Source organism: Hyla sarda, chromosome 7, assembly GCF_029499605.1.
Source record: "Hyla sarda isolate aHylSar1 chromosome 7, aHylSar1.hap1, whole genome shotgun sequence".
Taxonomy (NCBI): domain Eukaryota; kingdom Metazoa; phylum Chordata; class Amphibia; order Anura; family Hylidae; genus Hyla; species Hyla sarda.
In genome coordinates, this window is record NC_079195.1 from 193,216,699 (window position 1) to 193,237,828 (window position 21,130).

General features: G+C 44.0%; 1 protein-coding gene across 9 annotated transcripts in view; it reads left to right on the top strand.

The window, feature by feature from the left end:
• The window catches only part of SEC16B (SEC16 homolog B, endoplasmic reticulum export factor), a 293,732-nt gene that overhangs the window by 72,702 nt on the left and 199,900 nt on the right, over positions 1-21,130 (top strand). For all 9 annotated transcript variants that reach the window (XR_008846564.1, XR_008846565.1, XM_056531981.1 and 6 more), the window contains one exon: positions 14,981-15,135. Coding sequence is in view for 7 of the 9 variants with exons in the window: in XM_056531981.1 (XP_056387956.1) it covers positions 14,981-15,135 (155 nt within the window). In the remaining 2 variants the exon portion in view is untranslated. The remainder of the gene's footprint in view (positions 1-14,980; positions 15,136-21,130) is intronic.

Sequence of the window (21,130 nt, forward strand, 5' to 3'; positions counted from 1 at the left end):
CTCTATTAAATGAAGCAAGTGATGGATTCATGAAATAGAACTTCCTGTGACCCTTTTCCTTTACTCACAGAAAAGTCTGTGTATTCCCATGTGAACCAGCTCCATCCTCTTCTTCTTACAAGCAGAAGACAGAAGAAAGCTGTGTTAAGCTGAATTCCATAGGACACTCCCAAAATTATCACCTAGCAGATAGAGGAGAAGACAGTTTGAGTCAGGGGAGGTTTATAACTTTGCATCTAATCAGTGTATGGAATCACCTTCAACATCACTGCACTCCTGATTACTTAGCTAGGGCAGATATTGTATCTTTAGCAAAACTCTATACTTTGGGGACATACAGATAAAAAGGAGGGAAGAGCTTTGTGGGGAGGGGTGACATCTAAGTTGCCAGGATGGATTCATAGGTGATGGTGTAATTCTGTAGTTCACAGAAAGTCACTAACACAGAAGAGAATGATCTCCTGACCTCACAAGAATGCATGTACTGGACTCATGATCACATGACACAACTGTAATTGTCACGATTCGGCTTCCAGGTAGTGGATCCTCTGTGTCAGCGAGGGATTGGCGTGGACCGTGCTAGTGGACCGGTTCTAAGAGGCTACTGGTTTTCACCAGAGCCCGCCGCAAAGCGGGATGGTCTTGCTGCGGCAGTAGCAACCAGGTCGTATCCACTAGCAACGGCTCTACCTCGCTGACTGCTGAGAAGGCGTGGGACAGAAGGACTAGGCAGAGGCAAGGTCAGACGTAGCAGAAGGTCGGGGGCAGGCGGCAAGGTTCGTAGTCAGGATGGGTAGCAGAAGTTAAGGTACACAGGCTTTGGACACACTAAACGCTTTCACTGGCACAAGGCAACAAGATCCGGCAAGGGAGTGCATGGGAGGAGGTCAGATAAAGGCAGGGAGCAGGTGGAAGCCAATTAAGCTAATTGGGCCAGGCACCAATCATTGGTGCACTGGCCCTTTAAGTCTCAGAGAGCTGGCGCGCGCGCGCCCTAGAGAGCGGAGCCGCGCGCGCCAGCACATGACAGCAGGGGACCGGGACGGGTAAGTGACCTGGGATGCGATTCGCGAGCGGGCGCGTCCCGCTGTGCGAATCGCATCCCCAACGGCCATGACAGTGCAGCGCTCCCGGTCAGCGGGACTGACCGGGGCGCTGCAGGGAGAAAGACGCCGTGAGCGCTCCGGGGAGGAGCGGGGACCCGGAGCGCTAGGCGTAACAGTACCCCCCCCCTTAGGTCTCCCCTTCTCTTTGTCCGGTAACTGCCTCCCCTGGGATGAGGACACCGGGAAAGAATGGAGGGTTTCCTCAACGGCAGGCAGTACAGCAGGAGTGGGGATGGGGAGGGAGGGCAGAGGGCGAGGCCTGGCACGGGGCAGTGTGACACCAGGACGGGGGCCATGGGGAGGCACAGAGGCTTGCCTGACGGGACTGGGAGGGGGGGAGAGGCACTTCCTGTGGCAGGCAGAGTCCCAGTTCCTGATCTCCCCGGTGGTCCAATCAATGGTGGGGGAATGAAGCCGGAGCCAAGGCAGACCGAGGAGGACCTCAGAGGTACAGTTGGGGAGAATGAAGAACTCAATCCTCTCAAGGTGGGGTCCAATAGACATGAGGAGGGGCTCTGTGCGGTAACGCACGGTGCAGTCCAATCTGGCTCCGTTGACCGCGGAAATGTAGAGCGGCTTGACGAGACGGGTCACCGGGATGCTGAATTTATTAACAAACGACTCCAAAATAAAATTTCCAGAGGCACCGGAGTCCAAGCAGGCCACGGCTGAGAGGGAGGAGTTGGCTGAAGAAGAAATCCGCACGGGTACCGTGAGACGTGGAGGAGCAGACTTGGAACCAAGAGACGCCACACCCACGTGAGCTGGGTGGGTGCGTGCGTTTCCCAGGCGTGGAGGACGGATAGGGCAATCCACCAAGAAATGCTCGGTACTGGCACAGTAAAGACAGAGATTTTCTTCTCTACGGCGATTCCTCTCTTCCTGGATCAGGCGAGACCGATCCACTTGCATGGCCTCCTCGGCGGGAGGCCCAGGCGAAGACTGCAAAGGATGCTGTGGGAGAGGTGCCCAGAGATCTAAGTCTTTTTCCTGGCGGAGCTCTTGGTGTCGCTCAGAAAAACGCATGTCAATGCGGGTAGCCAAATGGATGAGTTCTTGGAGGTTGGCAGGAATCTCTCGTGCGGCCAGCACATCCTTGATGCGACTGGATAGGCCTTTTTTAAAGGTCGCGCAGAGAGCCTCATTATTCCAGGATAGTTCAGAAGCAAAAGTACGGAATTGTATGGCGTACTCGCCAACGGAAGAATTACCCTGGACCAGGTTCAACAGGGCAGTCTCGGCAGAAGAAGCTCGGGCTGGCTCCTCGAAGACACTCCGGAGTTCAGCGAAGAAGGCCTGGACTGTGGCTGTGGCAGGATCATTGCGGTCCCAGAGCGGTGTGGCCCAAGACAAGGCCTTTCCTGAAAGAAGGCTTACTACGAACGCCACCTTAGACCGTTCTGAAGGAAACAAGTCCGACAACATCTCCATATGCAGGGAACACTGAGACAAAAATCCACGGCAGAGTTTAGAGTCCCCATCAAATTTGTCCGGCAGGGACAAGCGGAGGTTAGGAGCGGCCACTCGCTGCGGAGGAGGTGCAGGAGCTGGCGGAGGAGATGGTTGCTGCTGTAGCAGAGGCAGAAGTTGCTGTAACATGGCGGTCAACTGCGACAGCTGCTGTCCTTGTTGGGCAATCTGCTGCGATTGCTGAGCGACCACCGTGGGAAGATCAGCGAGACTTGGCAGCGGCACCTCAGCGGGATCCATGGCCGGATCTACTGCCACGATTCGGCTTCCAGGTAGTGGATCCTCTGTGTCAGCGAGGGATTGGCGTGGACCGTGCTAGTGGACCGGTTCTAAGAGGCTACTGGTTTTCACCAGAGCCCGCCGCAAAGCGGGATGGTCTTGCTGCGGCAGTAGCAACCAGGTCGTATCCACTAGCAACGGCTCTACCTCGCTGACTGCTGAGAAGGCGTGGGACAGAAGGACTAGGCAGAGGCAAGGTCAGACGTAGCAGAAGGTCGGGGGCAGGCGGCAAGGTTCGTAGTCAGGATGGGTAGCAGAAGTTCAGGTACACAGGCTTTGGACACACTAAACGCTTTCACTGGCACAAGGCAACAAGATCCGGCAAGGGAGTGCATGGGAGGAGGTCAGATAAAGGCAGGGAGCAGGTGGAAGCCAATTAAGCTAATTGGGCCAGGCACCAATCATTGGTGCACTGGCCCTTTAAGTCTCAGAGAGCTGGCGCGCGCGCGCCCTAGAGAGCGGAGCCGCGCGCGCCAGCACATGACAGCAGGGGACCGGGACGGGTAAGTGACCTGGGATGCGATTCGCGAGCGGGCGCGTCCCGCTGTGCGAATCGCATCCCCAACGGCCATGACAGTGCAGCGCTCCCGGTCAGCGGGACTGACCGGGGCGCTGCAGGGAGAAAGACGCCGTGAGCGCTCCGGGGAGGAGCGGGGACCCGGAGCGCTAGGCGTAACAGTAATATTAAAAGGACACAAAATGTATGGATGAAACTGAGTTGGGATGAAGCAAATTTGGAAATCATTTTAGCAGACTGTCTCTTTAAGTAACAACGAGTGCTGTCCTTGTACACTTGTTCCTTACTAATAAGACTAATTTGGCAATAACAGCCCAACACAAAAATTGACATCACGGCCACTTGACATGTTTCCTGTGCTTCATACAGGACACGTGAATGTTGTCTGGGTGGTGCATACAAGGCTATGATAAAAAAAGAAATCCTGTAAGATTTAGCTATGAAAGGAACAGAGCCATTTCTTAATATTAAAAACAGCTATTAGTGGTGTTAAATAAAAGTTTAAAATATGATATAATTCAAAGTGAAAGACATCAAACAACATTTAATTATGAGAATTAAAAACCCAGACTATTGAGCCACATATCACAAAGCGAGAAGGAAATGCTAGATCTCCCCTTTAATCATTAATGTTCCTCTCAAATTTCTGCAATACCCAAAAGGCTTTTGCTGCAGAATTATTATACAAATTAACCAACAAGCCTTCTTTTTAATGAAACCATCACGAGCCGTGCCTTTTATCTCAGCCAGTCTTAGGTTCTCTCAGTAAAAGCCAAGTGAATCCAACAATCCACGGCTGGACAAAACAATTAATAGTCCAGCAGTCAATGCCAGAGCTATAGCATTTATTGTAAATTAAATAAATTAATTAAACAACAAAGTGATAGCCACAAGTACATAGGAAGGTGTCTTAACTATATACAATGCATAACCCTAAAGGCAAATACTACCTTCTAACCCTGTGTACTGATATTATAAAACTAATTTTTTTTTATTTAACTTTTATTTTTGCATATGTGTGTAGTTCTTTTGTGGTCAGGACAACTATCAGAACCAATGCCCCTGAACCTACCTACCTACTAAACTAAGCAGTTTGAGTTGTGCCATAACTGCTGATATAGATAAACCTGAAAAGAGGGAAAATACAACATTAGGTTTGAATTATGGAAGTTTTATTATGCAAATGACAATTCACATGAGCAGTGTTTTAACACTGACAACATCTCACAATGCGGGTCAGGAATATATCTAGAATAAGATGCAGATTTCCATCGGCCCTGTCTCTTGATAAATGTGGACCGGAATATTATTCTGTGAGGCTGCCGAGGCTGCTCGTATTCTAAAGGAGTGCCCAGAAATAGACTGAGGATCGACCCCCAAACTGACTAAGGCTGGGTTCACACCACGTTTTGTTAACTACGGTTCCCGTATACGGCTGGGAGGAGGGGGGGACGGGGCTTAATCGTGGCGCCCGCACTCAGCCGTATTGGGGAACCGTATTTAATGCATGTCTATGAGCCGACCGGAGTGAACCGCAGCCTCCGGTCGGCTTAGTTTTCGGCAGTATGCTGTTTCCCGACCGCAGGCAAAAACGCGGTCGACCACGTTTTTGCCTGCGGTGGGCTCATAGACATGCATTAAATACGGTTCCCCAATACGGCTGAGTGCGGGCGCCGCCATTAAGCCCTGCCTCCCCTCCTCCCAGCCGTATACGGGAACCGTAGTTAACAAAACGTGGTGTGAACCCAGCCTAACAATGTGCGAACCAGTTTGATGAAGATAGAGCTAGTTAATGGAGCTTCTGAGATGGCAAACAAGGGGGAGTCTGGCGTCTTGTTACTAATAACATTTAACCATTCTCGAATAACTGTCACCGGACACCAAGCATTACCTGTAGGGAAACATCAACAGTTTGGCCAATAGCAAGTGTTTTAGACAAATACAGAGTAAGAATAAAATATGTTCTAAACCACGACACCTGATCCTTACGTAAGTAAGTAGATGTACTGCTAGCACATGAAAATTCGCTCGGTCTCAGGAAACCGTAAAAGGCAATGTATATGGCAGTTTTGACCAGTAAACTCAGTCTGAATCCAAAAGGAAAGTTACAGAGGGCATCAGACAATGCTCTGAATAGGTGACCCGAGACCGGTTGGCAAGTACTGCTAGCAGTACCACCACTCTTTTGTATACCTCTTAAAGTAGCTCTAATAGGATGGGCAGAAAACAAGGATGTTGGTCCGGATGTGTGAGAGAATGGAAATGCTGTATGCCAGATAGGTAAAGCTTAATGGTGGAGTATGAGAGTTTGAGATGTGACTGGCAAAAATTGACAAACGCTAATAGGTATTGGATATGACTAGCACCATTGGGCGGATATGTATGTTTGAAGTCAGAGAACAACATCCAGGCTGTATCGTAATTCTTAAGGGAATTAACAGATAGATATTTACGAATAAGGACTCTGGCAACACTCAAATGTTGTCTGAGTCCATCGTCAGCAGTCTGGGGTGAGGAGAGGGAATGGCTTCTGGGCATACCTGAAAGAAACACTCAAAATGAAGATGTGATAAGGCATCAGCAGCAACATTCCACTCTCTACTGATGTGGGAACAAATGAAATGAAATTTGTGGGACATGGACAACCAGACAAACCGTCTAAGGAAGGACATGATCACCCTGGAATTGGACCTGCCACTATTCAGAATATCCACTACCACAGAATTATTGGACACGAATATGACCGTGTTGTTAGCCCACTGAGACCCCCCCCCCCCCCCACACACTTGCGCAGCAGCTACCACTGGGTATAACTCAAAAAGAGGAGAATTTTCTCTGAACCGTGGAATGCACGCAACCTCTTCAGGCCAAACATCAGCTAACCAATGCGAACTATAAATGGCCGCAAACCCAGTGGATGGGCTGCGTCAGTTTGTACACAGGGAGACAGTTGCGATGCCCTGGGAATAAAAAGAGAAATGCCGTTCCATTGGGACAGAAAATTATCCCACATGGCCAAGTCTGCCATTGCTTCTTGCTCTAACCGAACAACACTGTCCTGATAGGGGGCAGAAGGTAATAATTGCAAGAGCCTGGAGTTGAAAGATCTGCCCTGGGGGGTTATCCTCATAGCAAAATAGAGCATACCCAGAAGAGACTGTAACTCGGCTTTTGTGTATAATCGGGAGATCACTACTTTGTGGATGGTGCTTCTAATCCTTGATAATTTGTCAGGAGGGAGGCTGGCCTGCATGGACATAGTGTCCAAATGTAAACCTAAAAAGGTAATTTGGGTACTAGGCCCCTCAACTTTATTGGGTACTATAGGTACCTGAAGATTTTGGAACAGTGCCCGAAGAGTATCTACATCTCGAGGAACCACTGATGGATGTTCAATTAGAAAAAAATCATCAAGATAATGTATCATGTGATTACATTGCCCACAGTGATCAAGCCCCCACTGGAGGGCCTGTGCAAACTGGTCGAAGATCCACAGGCTACTTTTGGAGCCGAATGTTAGTTTGCTGGCAAAGTAGTACAGGCCCTGCCACTCAATGTCATGCCACTGCCACAGGTTTGGCTCTATGGGAACTAACTTAAATACGTCACTTGTGTCCGCCTTAGATAGGAAAGCTCCTCTACCTAACAGCAAAATGATCTGTATAGCTTAGTTTATGGAAGAGTACCTCAGAAAATTAAAGAATTTAAGCTCGGGATGTGGGAAAAATGAGGCGCAGATAAGTCGTAGATTAATCTCTTTTTAATGGAGAATTTACCACACACTATCCCTATGGGATTAACTCGCTAGAGAACAAAAGGTGGAACTATAAAAGGACCAACCAAAAACCCTTTCTGTAATTCAACTTCCAGAAGAGTTGTGACAGATTCTGGATCCCTATCAACCGACAATAGGTTTTTACACTCGTGGGTAGACTGAAGTAGGGAAGCTAGAGCCGTGTGGAAACCTCCAGATAGACCATTAATCAAATATTGAACCCAGGAGCCATCAGGATGGTTCTATAGATAAGTATACAACAGATCCACATTAACCATGCTTAGTCATGCCTTTCTGGGGGCATGCTACTTTGGGGTGTGCCCGGAAACAATTAGAACACAAATGTAAGAGTCTACATTGATTGTAGTGCCAAGATGTATAATTAAAGTTATTACACAGTTGTGATCTACAGAGATATCTGATTGGGCATCCCAATTTATCTAATACTGCAGCAGGCTTGTTGAGACATAGGACATAGGACCAGGAGTGGGTCTGGACTGCATGAACTGAGTTGTGTGAACGATGTCCAATCTTTGGTTGGCAATATAAACCCTATTCCCAGGGAAATTCGGGATATTGATGCATACTCATGCCCAGCATGCGGTCTTTCTGCAAGTGCCCATATGTCACACTCTCAACCCTCAGCCCTTGAGGACGTACATAGAAAAAGGGCAAAAAAGACCTTATACAGAGAAGAGCCTTTGCATGATAACTCCTCTACAGCAAAATCTGTTTATTCAGATACAGACGACACCTCTTATCATCCTGAGGATACAGAGGGAAGTGATTATGATATTGAGGAGTCTTCTCCAAATGATTCCACCCTATATGACAGTGCGGGGGTCCCTTTTTTCGACCCGTCGCACATTAAACATACCCGCTCCGGGGAATGGGTACCTAACCCACAGGTGGCCCAATTTTTATCACTGTGGATGAAAAAGTGACTGGATAAGAAGGATAGAAGTAAGCTCAGGGCTGAATGTCCTCGACCTTCACTTACTCCAAATGCTACTCCCACACCCGAAATAGACCCGGTATTGATCAAATTCCTGCAAAAACCAGGAAAAAAAACAAAAAGGGGTACATTGATCGCTCTCCAAAAAATTGCCAGGACAAGTTCCTGGATATTCTAGGTCCTTTAACAATAATACTGGACTTACCCGAAGAGTCTATCGCCACTGGCAATTCGATAGATGTCAACATCTTGAGGGGTTGGGCCCAAAGGACCATATGTATATTAGGCAATACAAATGCTGCATTATGAACAGAACAGCACCGTGCCGTGCTTATGAAGCTGGACCCTCAGCTTTCCAATTTGGCTTCTGATTTGTCCTCCTCTACAGATGGCCTCCTATTTGGTGATAATTTCATCAAGGAGATTAACAAGTATGTGGGCCTTTTCTCCACACTAGATAAGGCTCAAGCCTCACTTAAAAGAGTCTTCCCAAGCAGAGTTTTTGGGAGAGCTGGGAAAGGTAAGAGCCGCTTTCCCTGCAGAGGTCCCCATTTCTGACCTCAACCCAGAGGCTCCTTCCAACCTTAAAGACCTTCCTCTTCCTTTTCCTTCCCATCCTCACAACCCCCTCCTTTTTTCCCATACCGAAGTCGTCCCTAGAGGTCAAGAGGACAACATCCTTCATTCTGCTCCAGACTTCCCCCAGGTAAGTCTCTTATGTCTTTTTCCCATATTCCAGTGGGCGGAAGACTCATTCATTTTTTCCAAAACTGGAGTCTGATATCTTCCGACAACTGGATCCTAAATACTGTATTTGGTTACCACATAGAATTTGTCTCAATGCCGATTTAAACTTATCTCCCTCATCCCATTTGTTTTTCAATTGCCGATTAAATATTAATAGAGAAAGAAATTGCAGACCTGCACTCCAAAAACGCTATACTTCCAATTCCTTTAAACTCCTCCGGGTTCATCAGCAATCTTTTCTTAGTGAAAAAGAAAGACGTGGTCACAGGCCTGTCATAAATCTAAGGTTCTTAACCTCTTAAGGAAGTAGGGCGTACCTGTATGCCCTACGCCCGGTCCCGGTGTTTAAAACGGGGTCACACCATGACCCCGCATCACACCGGGTCGGTCCCGGCTGCTAGTCATAGCCGGGACCACGGGCTAACTGGGCGTGGCACCGATCATTGTGCTGCACGCTATTAACCCTTCAGACGCAGTGATCAAAGTTGACCGCTGCATCTGAAAGTGAAAGTAAACGCTTCCCGACAGCTCAGTCGGGCTGATCGGGACATCGATATTTTATCGCGATGTCCCAATCAGCTAGGACGCGAGCGGAGGTCCCCTTACCTTGCTCTGCCACGTCCGATCTGGGTTTGATTGCTCCAAGCCTGAGCTACAGGCTTGAGCAATCGAGCCCCAATCTCCCTGATCCCTGCAAAGCTATGGCTTTGCAGGGATCAGGGTAAAAGATCAGTGTGTGCAGTGTTATAGGTCCCTATGGAAGCTATAGCACTGCAAAAACAAAGTTAACAAAGTTCATTTAACCCCTTCCCTAATGAAAGTTTGAATCACCCCCCTTTTCCCATAAAAAAAAACTGTGTAAATAAAAATAAACATATGTGGTATTGCCGCGTGCGTAAATGTCCAAACTATAAAAATATATCATTAATTAAACCACACGGTCAATGGCGTATGCGCCAAAAAAATTCCAAAGTCCAAAATAGCGTATTTTTGGTCACTTTTTATATAATAAAAAAATAAATAAAAAGCGATCAAAAAGTCCGATCAATGCAAAAATGATACCAATAAAAACTTTAAAACACGGTACAAAAAATTTGCCCTGATACCGGTCCGTACGCCGAAAAATAAAAAAGATATAGGGGTCAGAAGATGACAATTTTAAACGTATAAATTTTCCTGCATGTAGTTATGATTCGCTGTGTAGAAACGGAAGCCCGTAAAAGTTACAAAATGGCATTTTTTTCTTCAATTTTGTCGCACAGTGATTTTTTTCTCTGTTTTGCCGTGGATGTTTTGGTAAAATGACTAATGTCACTGTAAAGTAGAATTGGTGGCGCAAAAAATAAGCCATAATATGGAATTTTATGTGCAAAATTGAAAGCGTTATGATTTTTAGAAGGTGATGAGGAAAAAATGAAAATGCAAAAAACGGAAAAACCCTGCATCCTTAAGGGGTTAAACAACTGTGCGATACCAACACTTTGTGAGATACCAACATTTCAAGATGGAGGGTATCCATCTTCTGTGAGATATACTCCTTCAAGGAGATTGGTTAATAAAAATCATCTCAAAGATGCGTACCTCACTGTTCCAATTCAGCCTTCTTTTCAACCTTTTCTCCAATTCATTTGGAACAATCAAAAATGGCAATTCACTTGATTCCCTTTCGGCATCTCGTCTTCCCCTTGGTGCTTTACAATGTTACTGAAGCCAGTCATAGCTGCCCTTCGCTCTCGTAGCGTATGCCTAATTATCTACTTGGACGATATTTTAATTATGGCTTCGTCTATGTCCCTTGCAAAACTTCATATGGAGTGGACTTTACATCTTTTGACCAATCTCGGTTTTCTCATAAATCGAGACAAGTCTGTACTTATTCCTATTCAAGAAGTGGAATTTTTGGGTTTTCTGGTGAACACCCACACAGCCCAATTGAGTTTTCCTCCCAAGAAACTGAAAGTCATCCAAAAGGAGATTCGATCTCTCCTCAACAAAGAAATAATATCTCTTTGTGCAATTGGTCACATTGTGGGCCTTCTATCCGCCTCAATTCAAGCGAGTTTCCCAGCCCCTCTTCATTACAGAGCCCTTCAACGACTCAAGATTCAACATCTGAGAGAGGGCTTGGAATATTTCAACAAAATTCCTGGATTCCAAGACCTTTCTCCAGATCAATCATCTTTGGGATCCTCTTCACTTGGACCTATTTGTGTCTCGCCTCAACTGTCAACTTCCACTCTTCTTCAGTTGGTGACCAGATCCGGATGCCTTGGGAGTAGATTCCCTTCTTCAACCCTGGCCTCAAGGCACTCTTTATGCCTTTCCTCCCTTCAATCTCATTCCGAGAGTCCTCTTTCAGTTATTATATCAAAAAGCAACCACTGTGTTGATACCCCCTGGCGGCCAACACGGTCTTGGTTTCCCCAGATTCTAGGGATGCTAATTGACATTCTGAGGATTATCCTGAATCATCCATTTCTCCTTCTTGATCCTTCCGGGAATCCTCATCCCTTGATACTAACCAACCAACTTCCTCTGATTGCTTGGTTGATATCGGGTCGTTTGACCTTAACTCAGGATTTTCTCAGTCGACTAGAGAAATCCTTTCTAATGCCTGGGCGCCTGGTACCAGAACTGCTTACTGATCAGCCTGGAAACTTTGGTCTGATTGGTTTGTTCAACGGGATCTGGATCCCGTACACGCATCTGTTCCCCATGTGATAAACTTTCTTTCTTCTTCTTTTTAATTTGGTAAAGCTTATAGAAATCTTAACTTTTACAGATCTACTATCTCCTTTTTCCATGCTCCTTTAAATTCTTTACCTATCGGTAAACACCCGCTGGTTTGTAAACTCCTCAAGGGTATTAGTTTTAAAAGTCCTCCTTAACCCAAATACCACTCTACTTGGGATGTCAACAAACTCTTTTTTTATTTTTTATTATTATATCTTGGGACGATAACAATTCTCTATGTCTGAAACATTGATCTTTCAAATTAACTTGTCTTCTGTGTCTCATTTCTATCAAGAGAGTTTCGGATGTTCGAGCTTTAGACATCTCTCGTAGACAATTTTCACCTCATGGGATTCTCTTTACTATCTCTAGACGTACTAAAACTAATATTCATCAAGTTTTTTACCCTTCTTTTCCTCATCAGGATAAACTGTGTGTCCTCCTTCGTTTGAAATCCTATGAATCTAGAACTAACTCTCTCTGTATTTCTTCTCAATCTCAACTTCTCATCTCCTATTGTAAACTTCGCCTGTATCTTCTTCTACTCTTGCAAGATGGCTCAAACAATCTATGTCTCTCGCCGGCATTGATATCTCTACTTTTGGTGCCCATTCTACTAGGGGTACAATGTCCACTAAGCTTATTCAGGCTGGAGTTTCTCTCTCTGACTTACTTAAAGCTGCCAACTGGTCTTCAGAGTCATCGTTTAGGACATTTGATTTCTGACCTGAACCTCATGTTTCTTTATATATCACTTAACACATATTTTCTTTTAATTTATATTGTATATTATTATTGTTTTGATTAAGACTTTAAACTAACAATGTGAGCCTCCTGTCTGATATAAAACTGAAGATTTTCCTACCTGTGGTGACGAAAAATATAGATTTTATGAATGACAGGAGGCGAACATTATCCCTCCCTTAACCCATCCCTTCTATTATATGTATATTTTTTCTCTTTACAGCTTATTGACTTCGGTGGTTACCACACCCTTCTCAGGTTTATTCTTCTGACCTAGTTTCCTACCCTCAAGATGAAAATAATTTTCTACATCCATCTACCAGAATTTTTTTCATCCTGATGATTTCCCATTGGAACCCTTTCAATTTTTCCTGTTGCTGTTGTTGGACTATGATGTCTACTCTACACTTATTTTAAGACTTTCTTTCATATTTTAACCTCTTACATGGCATCAAAGAAGAGGAAGCATACCAGGAAGTGTCATCTGATATTACCTGGACTACGCTCCAATTGGTTGAGCACTAGATAGCATTCTTGGTTGTACCTATATGCTTTTCAAGTTTTTTTCTGTATATATTTTTTCAATATTATATTTAAATAACTTTGCTGCTATTTGGAACACAGTAAAGAAGTTATAGCAATATTCGCCTCCTGTTTTTCATAAAATCTATATTTTCCGTCACCAAGGGTAGGAAAATCTTCAATTAGAAGCACATCTCAGTCAGTCAAATTAGAATCTGTTGAGACAATTTGGTAGGTGACCCACTAAGGTAAGTATATAGTGATGCTATATATGTATAAATGCTTTATTATACACAAAATGAAAACAATTTCATAAAAAGGTGAATAAAGCGTTCACATGGCTACCAAAGCAGTACAGTGCTGTGACATTCAAAATAAATAACTACAGTGGTGAAAAGCTGTATACGATAAACACCACTGGAAAAGTGAATGAGCATGGTACTAGGCAAAGCTATTGCATGTTGCTCCAATAATAGGAATATAAGGTGCATGTGCTGCAAATGAAAAAAAGAGCAAAGAGCATTACCATAAGAGTCACAGCCTGCAGAGGAACAGCGGGAACAAAGCCCGTACTTATGAATCTTCTTCTGGAAAAAGGTTTTGATTGTCATACTACTGTGCTGCTTTGGTAGTCATGTGAACACCATATTCATCTTTTGCTGATGTTCGTATGGATTTTCTTTTAATTTTGTGTATAATAAAGCATTCTGGATTTCAAATTATTTTCTTGTGTTTGTAGCAACAATTCTTTGTAGGTATAGTATGTTCTAGCATTGTTATATTTAGCAATATACATTGTTTTGTTGCTCCTGCCCAGGGTTACAAGGTGTCATATGATCATTATACACCCCCTTATATAGGCAGGTTTTCCCTGTGCAATTATTTTTTGACTGTATATAAGTGACACAGTATGGTTGTTACGGTGAGCGCTCCGGTCTGGTGTTCTGACCGTAAGCGCTCACCTCCCCGCCCTCCTGTCCAGGCCGCGACTCGCATCGCAGGACACGCCCGCATGCAAATCGCGACCTGCTTCTCACCTGCCTCCACTCGGCCATCTGGTTCCCAGTGCACTGGCCCCTGCCTCCAAGGGCACGCACGCCGCCTGCCTGAAATTTAAAGGGCCAGTGCACCACTGATTGGTGTCTGGTCCCACTGCTATGTTATATAAAGCAGCTCGTCCCTTTCCTCCCTGCCGGATCTTCAGTGCCCCTAGCCTGAGATAAAGCGTTCCCTATTGTCTGTTGCCTTGCCCATGTTTTTTGACTACACACCTTTGCCGCCTGCCTTGACCTTCTGCTAAGTCCGACTATGCCAAAGGATAGGGGATAAGATGTATGATCGCAGGGGTTCTGCTGCTGGGGACCCCCGCGATCTCGGTGCAGCCCCTGGCATTCTGTGCCGGGTGCTGCCTCCGAGATGGGGACGTGACTTCATGGCCACGCCCCATAGTTACACCATGCCACGCCCCTCAATTCATGTGTATGGGAGGGGGCGTGACTGCCATCATGCCCCTTCCCATAGACATGAATGGAGGGGGCATGGCGTCACTATGGGGCATGGTCGTGACTTCCCATCCATGTCTTGGAGGCAGTGCCTGGCACAGAATACCGGGGGCTGCCCCGAGATTGCGGGGGACCTCAGCAGCGGGACCCCTGCGATCATACATCTTATCCCCTATCCTTTGTATAGGGGATAAGATGTGTAAGCCGGAATACCCTTTTAAAATATTCGTATATATTTGCCTTATTCATAGGGGTTCAGCTACCAAATAATCTCGGTAGATTCTATTTTGACTTAGTAGCTGTCTATACATTGAGTTATGCTTTTTATTTACTATATGTCATGACTCACTTTCGTATATTTTTACACATAAAAATAACTTTTTATAATATCAGTACATAGGCATAGAAGGTAATATTAACCCTTAGGATTAGTAAATAAATGATGATGCCAGCTGCTGAACCACAAGTCATGCTAGCACAATGGTGCTTTCCAGTACATTAACTATACATACCAGCCTGATTCTTATGACCCTGATGATGGTGTAATTGATGCACTTCATCATACTACTCCATTTTTTTGTAACATCTGTAGATTGTTCATCTATTTCTCATTTTGTGATCTATTTAAAGATACCTTGGAGCAAACTCCACAACCGACAGCTCCCATGAAGTTCTCCCTGCCCCATGTCACCGTGTGTTTTGGGGCCCGAGGGCAATTGATAAGGGTTCGCCCCAGCTTCCCAGATGAGGGTCAACTGGCACTTGTGGAGATTCACAGCATAGAGGTAACTAAAAATAATATGAGATAATAGTAATCAATATGACACAAGCGTTGACCCGGTTACAAAGATGTTTATTGTTCGTGTTACTGAATCCTATAGAAGGAGTTGTATACGTTCCTTATCTTTATGTACTTTTGACATCACTATTCATCAATGGCTTGCAGAGACTATACTGTCCTGGATGACTCGCAGGCTTTTAGATGAGGTTGCTGTAAGTTAAAATAAGGATCTGACAAGTTGGTTTTGATTTTCCTAAATTGGACACTTTTCACCTCCTCATGCATGTTTGGCCTAGACATTCATCGAGTCAGCAGTAATATTATGCCTTTTTCCAAGTTTTGGGGGATTATTATTATTATTATTATTTATTTTTATATTTTTTTATATGATTTCTTTATTGTTCGTGGGTTAAACTTGATGAACATGTCTTTTTTTAACTGTACTCTGTAACTATGTTCATGCATGCTCCAAACCACTTTTTTTTCAAGGATGTAGCAGATCTGAGTTTATATAATTTCATGCTTAAAGGGGTATTCCTGGAAAAAAAAACTTTTTTATATATATCAACTGGCTCCAGAAAGTTAAACAGATTTGTAAATTACTTCTGTTAAAAAATCTTAATCCTTTCACTACTTATGAGCATCTGAAGTTAAGGTTGTTCTTTTCTGTCTAAATCCTCTCTGATGACAACTGTCTCGGGAAACGCCCAGATTAGAAGAGGTTTGCTATGGGGATTTGGGCGTTTCCCGAGACAGGTGTCATCAGAGAGGATTTAGACAGAAAAGAACAACCTTAACTTCAGAAGCTCATAAGTACTGAAAGGATTAAGATTTTTTAATAGAAGTAATTTACAAATCTGTTTAACTTTCCGGAGCCAGTTGATCTATGAAAAAAGGTATTTTCCTGGAATACCCCTTTAACACTACTCAGATACCTAATTGTTTAGGTTACTGGGAAAACCTATAATCAACCTATAATCTTCCTTGGGACATATCACCAACGAACTGGTTATACAACCTACATATGTCACCTAAAAGTTATACACACAGTATAATAAAAAATCAGTTTTATTGGTACAAAATTACACGAAAATTATACATAAATTAACACAAAAAATATCAAACAAAGACAAATCCACAGTCCCATAAACCCCAAAGTAAACCACAGGGAAATCCCAAAGCCAAATCATAAGGTGTAATATTGGGCAATCGACTGCAAACAGGCAAAAAGTATAACTCTACATGAGCAAAAGAAAATCATATACATAAAGAAGGAACACTGCTTAAAGAGGTACTGCGATGGAAAAAAAAATTATTTTTAAATCAACTGGTGCCAGAAAGTTAAACAGATTTGTAAATTACTTCTATTTAAAAATCTTAATCCTTCCATTTTTTTATTAGCTGCTGTAGTCTACAGAGGAAGTTGTGCAGTTAATTTCTGTCTGATCGTCTGTCAGCAGCTGATAAGTACTGGAAGGATTAAGATTTTTAAATAGAAGTAATATACAAATCTGTTTAACTTTCTGGCACCAGTTGATTTAAAAATAATTGTTTTCCACCGGAGTATCCCTTTAAATCAAACCATATTACATGTATCAGGCATGTTACCAGCGGCCATATGGGGACCGTTGTTTCATGGGCAAACCCACTTCATCAGGAGGACCTCCTGACAAAGTGGGTTTGCCCAGGCAACGTCATTCATTGAAGTAGCACGGGGTCCCCATGTGGGCTTTGGGATTTCCCTGTGGTTTTCTATGTTTTTTTTTTTTTTTTTTTTTAATAGCATAGGGGATTTGACTTTGTTTAATATTTTTGTGTTAATTTTTGTGGGATTTTGTACCAAAAAAATCAGATTTTTCATAATACCGTGTTATCATTTTGTGGTGTAGTTGCCCCCAATTTTTTCTAGGTCAACAAGGTAAAATTTATTAAAAAATTTGCCTTGCAACAAATTGTCTTACACTAACTTGCTCATATTACACACCCCAAATATGCTAATTTTGTTTTAATCCCCCCCCCCCACTGCCCCCTCCATGTTTAAAGATTTTAACAGATTTGAGTTTAACAGATTTGTAAATAACTTCTATATAAAAATCTTAATCCTTCCAGTACTTATCAGCTGCTGTATACTACTAAGGAAGTTCTTTTCTTCTTGAATTACTTTTCTGTCTGACCACAGTGCTCTCTGATGACACCACTGTCCCCGTCAGGAACTTTTCAGAGAAGGAGCAAATCACCATAGCAAGCTATTCTGCTCTGGACAGTTCTTGCGGCAACTGAAGGGAGAAGATGCCGGGTTCTCAGGTGCGATCCACTAGATGTGATATGCAGAAGTCGTGCAAGAGGTTAATAATAAAACTGGTTTATTTGCCAAACACAAACGTGTTTCGAGGTATAGCAACCTCTTTCTCAATATGAGCATGGCATAACAGCAAGCAGAGGTATGTATAATTTAAAACAAAAAGGGCACCAAGCTTCATGGGGACGTCAGTGGGAGTTAATCAAGGGGATGTAATCCAAAATCACTGGTTTGGATGCACTAGTGGACGTGAGGCCTCGACTTATGAATATACCGTAATGGTATACAATACAAGTGGTATAACATGAAAAATGAGAACACATACATAATGACAGTAATAATAAAAAAAGTAACACGAGGAAAGAATGGAGGATGGCACTCCCAGATGGAAGCTTCAAATATTCTTTATTGCACAAACACGGTGGCGGTGTCAGACAGGTGAACAGACAGGAACGCAGAGGGCCTCAGCGTGCTGGTAGCTTCCATCTGGGTGAGTGCCATCCTCCATTCTTTCCTCATATACATTTGGATTTGTCTATCAGTCCTGGATTGAGCACCGCAAGATTTGGTTTTGCTTCGCACTTCCACCTGTAGCTGCCCATTTGCCGTATATATTCCGGATCTTGTATCTACTATTTGCTATAAAAAAAATAACAATCATAAAATGATACATATATAAAAATGACATGTATATATAACAAATGAACACTGCATATAAACTTACCTGCTCGGCTCAGTTCTGGGTGAACAGTAGGTAACAGATAGGGAATAGTTCAAAGTATGCAGGGTGCGCAAAGATGCGCAAAGATCTACTAAAGGTCCCAGCGTGCGGCGCTGCTGCCGGAGTTCGATTCACAGTGCTAGACATGACAAAGGGACACATATATCAGTAAAAAGGTCCCGGCGTGCCTGGTGGTGGAGTGGATAGAATCATGTGAGTATGGAAATGATGACTATAGGTCCCAGCAAGCCCGCTCCTGGTACCGATGGGTTCGGCGCATCCCTGGAGAGCTTAAATATGCGAGTTTAGTCAGCGTGGTAAGTGATGATGTAGAAAGGGCCAGTGATAGGGCGGGGGTGAGGATAAAGTTCACTATAAGCCCTGATTGAATTAATATGTACGGGAAGTGATGAATGAATGACCGGGACACACTATGCTGGAGTGATGAGTGACAGGTTGAGGGATGGGATGCCAATACCGGGTGCCACATTATATGTCTGGGGATATATATGAATACGGGGATTGAGGGTTGGGGACCCCCTGGTTGGGAGGCTGCTTGGGATGGTATCTGTGTGATTTAACTAATGGACTCAAGCCATGACCAAATTCATGGTGGCCATGGCCAATTACTGAGAGATGGTCAGTGTGGATTTGTTCAATTGCAGTCACTGTGAAGTCTCTGAAGCAACTGTTGTGTGCCAGGGTTGCGTGGCGTGACACGCTGTGTTTGGGGAAATTGTGGGTTATGTTGAATTTGTGTTTATTTATGCGACTTCTAAGTTGTTGGATAGTCCTCCCAATATATTGGAGGCCACACATACATTCCAGGAGATAAATGACGTAAGTTGTTTCCAATGGTGATCACTGTAGATGAGGTCATCCTCGAATGCCCCCATATATAAATTTGCTAATTTATATTGCCCTCGAGTGTGCGACTTTATAAAATAGAGCTAAATTATCAAAACTTGGTTAAAAGACAAAGGATACCCCACTAAGATTATTAAGGCAGCATATCAGAAAGCTTTAAGGATCAAGAAAGGAGCACAATCCACCCAGGGAAAAACCACCATCAACACAGAACCAAGAAATGCTGCAAGAAACATAACAAATACAAAAAAAAAAAAAAACTAACAGGAGTCCTATCATCTCAATTTCATCACCAGATATTCAGCCTCCCACAATATCATCCAGAATATCATGACCAAACACTGGGATATCCTATTCCACGATCCATTTCTAAAATTGCTTATCCCAACAGTTCCCAGAATAATGTACACAAGAAGCTCTACTATCAAAAATACGGTAGCTCCAAAGCTTCTAAAGGATATCAAGAAAGCAGGAACCAGAGATTCCAGAATAATCACACCAGGCTCTTATAGATGCAACCTACGGACATGCAAACTATGTCCAAATCTGGCTAATGGAACCACAGTCTTTAAAAGTAACACCACTGGCAAACATTTAAGATCCATAGTAGGATGGATTGCTTCTCAACTTACATCATTTATCTCCTGGAATGTATGTGTGGCCTCCAATATATTGGGAGGACTATCCAACAACTTAGAAGTCGAATGAATAAACACAGATTCAACATAACCCACAATTTCCCCAAACACAGTGCGTCACGCCACGCAACCCTGGCACACAACAATTGCTTCAGAGACTTCACAGTGACTGCAATTGAACAAATCCCAGAAGACAATGAGGACAGGTTCAACAAGCTCAATAAAAGGGAGACTTTTCGGATCTTCAGAATCAACACAATGAGCCACCTTGGGCTCAATGAATGTCTGGATAACATCTATTGTACTCACCTTATCAACCACCAGCCCCTCGCTCTCATCCTCTGTTCCCCCTACCCTATTTACCATTTGCTTTATTACAGACTGACCATATCTCAGTCATTGGCCATGGCCACCATGAATTTGGTCATGGCTTGAGTCCATTAGTTAAATCATACAGATACCATCCCAAGCAGCCTCCCAACCAGGTGTGTCCCCAACCCTCAATCCCCGTATTCATATATATCCCCAGACATATAATGTGGCACCCAGTATTGGCATCCCATCCCTCAACCTGCCACTCACTACTCCAGCATAGTGTGTCCCGGTCATTCATTCATCACTTCCCATACATATTAATTCAATCAGAGCTTATATTGAGCTTTATCCTCACCCCCCCCCCCTATCACTGGCCCTTTCTACATCATCACTTACCACGCTGACTAAACTCTCATATTTGAGCCCTACACGGATGCGCCAAGCCCATCGGTACCAGGAGCGGGCTTGCTGGGACCTATAGTCGTCATCTCCATACTCACATGATTCTATCCACTCCCCCACCAGGCACGCCGGGACCCTTTTACTGATATCTGTGTCCCTTTGCCATGTCTAGCACTGTGAATCGAACTCCAACAGCAGCGCCGCACGCTGGGACCTTTAGTAGATCTTTGCGCATCCTGCGTCCTTTGAACTATTCCCTATCTGTTACCTACTGTTCACCCAGAACTGAGCGGAGCAGGTAAGTTTATATGCAGTGTTCATTTCTTATATATACATGTAGTTTTTATATATGTATCATTTAATGATTGTTACTTTTTTGATTATTACTGTCATTATGTATGTGTTCTCATTTTCCATGTTATACCACTTGTATTGTATACCATTACGGTATGTTTATAAGTCGAGGCCTCACGTCCACCAGTGCATCCAAACCAGTGATTTTGGATTACATCCCCTTGATGCACTCCCACAGATGTCACCATGAAGCTTGGCGCCCTTTTTGTTTTAAATGATACATACCTCTGCTTGCTGTTATGCCATGCTCACATAGAAAAAGAGGTTGCTATACCTCGAAACGCGTTTTTTTGTTTGGCAAATAAACCAGTTTTATTATTAACCTCTTGCATGACTGCTGCATATCACAGCTAGTGGATTGCGCCTGAGAACCCGGCATCTTCTCCCTTCAGTTCCCGCATTG